General features: G+C 55.7%; 2 protein-coding genes across 2 annotated transcripts in view; one reads left to right on the top strand and one right to left on the bottom strand.

The window, feature by feature from the left end:
- VDBG_06939 (eukaryotic translation initiation factor 3) overlaps positions 1-990 on the bottom strand; it is a gene marked incomplete at both ends in the record, with an annotated part of 1,656 nt that extends 666 nt beyond the window's left edge. Inside the window, 2 exons of the mRNA XM_003003331.1 lie at positions 51-533; positions 683-990. Of these exons, the coding sequence (XP_003003377.1) occupies positions 51-533; positions 683-990 (791 nt within the window). The remainder of the gene's footprint in view (positions 1-50; positions 534-682) is intronic.
- A 781-nt stretch (positions 991-1,771) lies between these two features.
- VDBG_06938 (elongation factor 2) overlaps positions 1,772-2,476 on the top strand; it is a gene marked incomplete at both ends in the record, with an annotated part of 3,212 nt that continues 2,507 nt past the window's right edge. The window contains 2 exons of the mRNA XM_003003330.1: positions 1,772-1,834; positions 1,917-2,470. Coding sequence (XP_003003376.1) covers positions 1,772-1,834; positions 1,917-2,470 — 617 coding nt within the window. The remainder of the gene's footprint in view (positions 1,835-1,916; positions 2,471-2,476) is intronic.

Here is a 2,476-nt window from a genome sequence, read left to right as displayed (position 1 = left end):
ATTCGAGACGCGTCGGCTGGAAGGCCACGCAGATGGCGATGAGGGCGTACATCTGCTCGTTCTTCTTGGTGATCGAGTCGTACTGCGCGCTCTTCTGGAAGTTCTTGGTCCTCGAGACGTAGACGAGGATGTGGCTGAACATGCGGATGGCATCCGAGTAGCGGTGCATCATCATGTAGGAGAAGCCCACGTAGTAGTACGTGGTGAAGTGGGCCGCCATGACGCGCGCGAACATGGCCTTCTTGTTGAGCTCAATGTCGTCGAGCGTCTTGAGGGCGAGGCTGAAGTCGCCGAGGAGGCAGTGCACCCGCAGGAGACCGATGATGGAGAAGTATCCCAGCATGCGGTACAGGTTCTTGGATCCGTACTCGCCGGCCACGGCCATGGGGTCCTCGTTCCGCTTCATGGCGCCGAGCTGCTCGGTGATCTGGGACCGCTGGATGAGCGAGTACAGAACGTTGAGCACGCTGTAGCAGCCCCACGTGTTGGGGTTCTCCTTAAGAACCTGGAGCTCCTCCTCGTTGTTGTTCTGCCTCGCGAGACGCATGCGGTAGGAGCAGAAAGAGTTGAACTGGTAGATGAATTCATCGATGACGTCCCACGCCCAGTAGTACTTGGAAAAGAGTCAGCCATGCAGTCCGACACGAATGCTATTTTTGCCCCTTTCCAGACAAGAGAAAACCTACTGAGGGCGGCTCGAGGTCGACGGGTCCCCTCGCTGTTCAGGATGAAGTGGAACAGGCTGCAGTAGGCGTCGTAGCTCTGGAACTTGACTTCGAGGGGAGCAGAGAAGTCGAGGGGCTGAGCAGCGGCAGCGAGGCGCGACTGAATATCGTCGGTCTGCTGGGCCATGGTCATCGAGTTGACCTGCTCCAGCTCGGCACCATCCTCATATTGGACCTGCTCCTTGTAGTCGGCGACAAGGGCCTCCTCCTCAACATCGCTGTCGTCGCCCACGTTGCGGCGATCGCCGTTCTGGTAGCCGCTCATCTTGTCGAAGAAGCCTGCGTTTCGTTCGATGGGTTCTGGCTGGCTTTGCGGGGGGAGAGGGGGGAGTCGTCGGGAGTCGGGTCGGAGGAGGAGGGGGGGGGTATCTGGCGACGGGCGGCGATACGTGCGAATCTGGCGTGCGAAGTTTTGAGCGGTATTAGGGTTCAGGCGCCATAGGCTGGTTTCTACCGTTGCCCAGAAATTTGCTAGCGAGTGGCTGGAGCCAATGAAGAGCGGGGCATCCGCTTCAGCCACAGTGCCCCTCGGCAGGGATTGCACCTGCCGGCCATGCACCTATGCAGAAGAAGATTTTAACGCGGATAGAGGGGTAAATGGCGGGGTCAGTTGCTGTCGTCACTCTGGCTCATCCTGTGTATTTTATCATGAGAAACACGACTATTTTCGCCATCCGGCCTTACCACCATTTCTTGGATCAGAACGGGCCACACTGCAGGGCTCATTTTTGTCAACTTCTTAGTCTTTGGTGACTCCTATGTGCTTGGAAGGGCTGTTGACCAACGCATCTTATTGGGCTGCCATCAGGCGCATGACATGCATTCGGTGAATTAGTCACGACAAGATCCATCGATAACCTGGATCTTACTTCTTACTTACACAATCCATCTCTCGGCGAAGGAGCTTATATATCGGCGAATCACTTGTCAATATCCTCTCAAGTTCAGTGCTACTTGCGACGAAGGCTCATTTGATACCCCCCTTGCACCCTTGCACCATCCCAGCGAGCAAACTCTTTGAATCGTCCTCAGAGCACCCACCCACAATGCCGGTCGTCTCATCAGAAAAGCTGGCCAGCTTGCAAAGGCATTCCAGCGATGTCCGAAATGTATGCCGGGCTTTCCCTCGTCCGTCGAGGCTCCAGCTGACAGCCATAGATTTGCATCCTGGCACACGTTGATCACGGAAAGACATCGCTCACAGATGCTCTCCTCGCCACAAATGGCATCATTTCACCAAAGCTCGCGGGCAAGATCCGCTACTTGGACTCCAGGCCTGATGAACAACTTCGAGGTATCACCATGGAGTCCTCCGCCATCTCACTCTACTTCTCGATGCTCAGGAGAAACGCCCCCGATGCGGCACCGGAAGCCAAGGAGTACCTCATCAACCTCATCGACTCACCTGGCCACATTGACTTCAGCAGTGAAGTCTCCACAGCATCTCGACTGTGCGACGGTGCTGTGGTCTTGGTCGATGTTGTCGAGGGCGTCTGCAGTCAAACAGTTACAGTACTACGCCAGACCTGGATCGAAAAGCTGAAGCCATTACTCGTCTTCAACAAAATTGACCGACTCATCACCGAACTCAAGATGACACCAAACGAGGCCTATGTCCATCTCAGCAAACTCCTGGAACAGGTCAACGCTGTGCTAGGAAGCTTCTTCCAGGGCGAGAGAATGGAAGAGGATCTCAACTGGCGCGAGAGGATGGACGAGCGGGTGAAGGCCGCTGCTGAAAAAGAGTCTGG

The sequence above is a fragment of the Verticillium alfalfae genome, genomic scaffold, assembly GCF_000150825.1.
Source record: "Verticillium alfalfae VaMs.102 supercont1.8 genomic scaffold, whole genome shotgun sequence".
In the NCBI taxonomy this organism is placed as follows: domain Eukaryota; kingdom Fungi; phylum Ascomycota; class Sordariomycetes; order Glomerellales; family Plectosphaerellaceae; genus Verticillium; species Verticillium alfalfae.
This window is presented reverse-complemented; position numbering and strand designations above follow the sequence as displayed.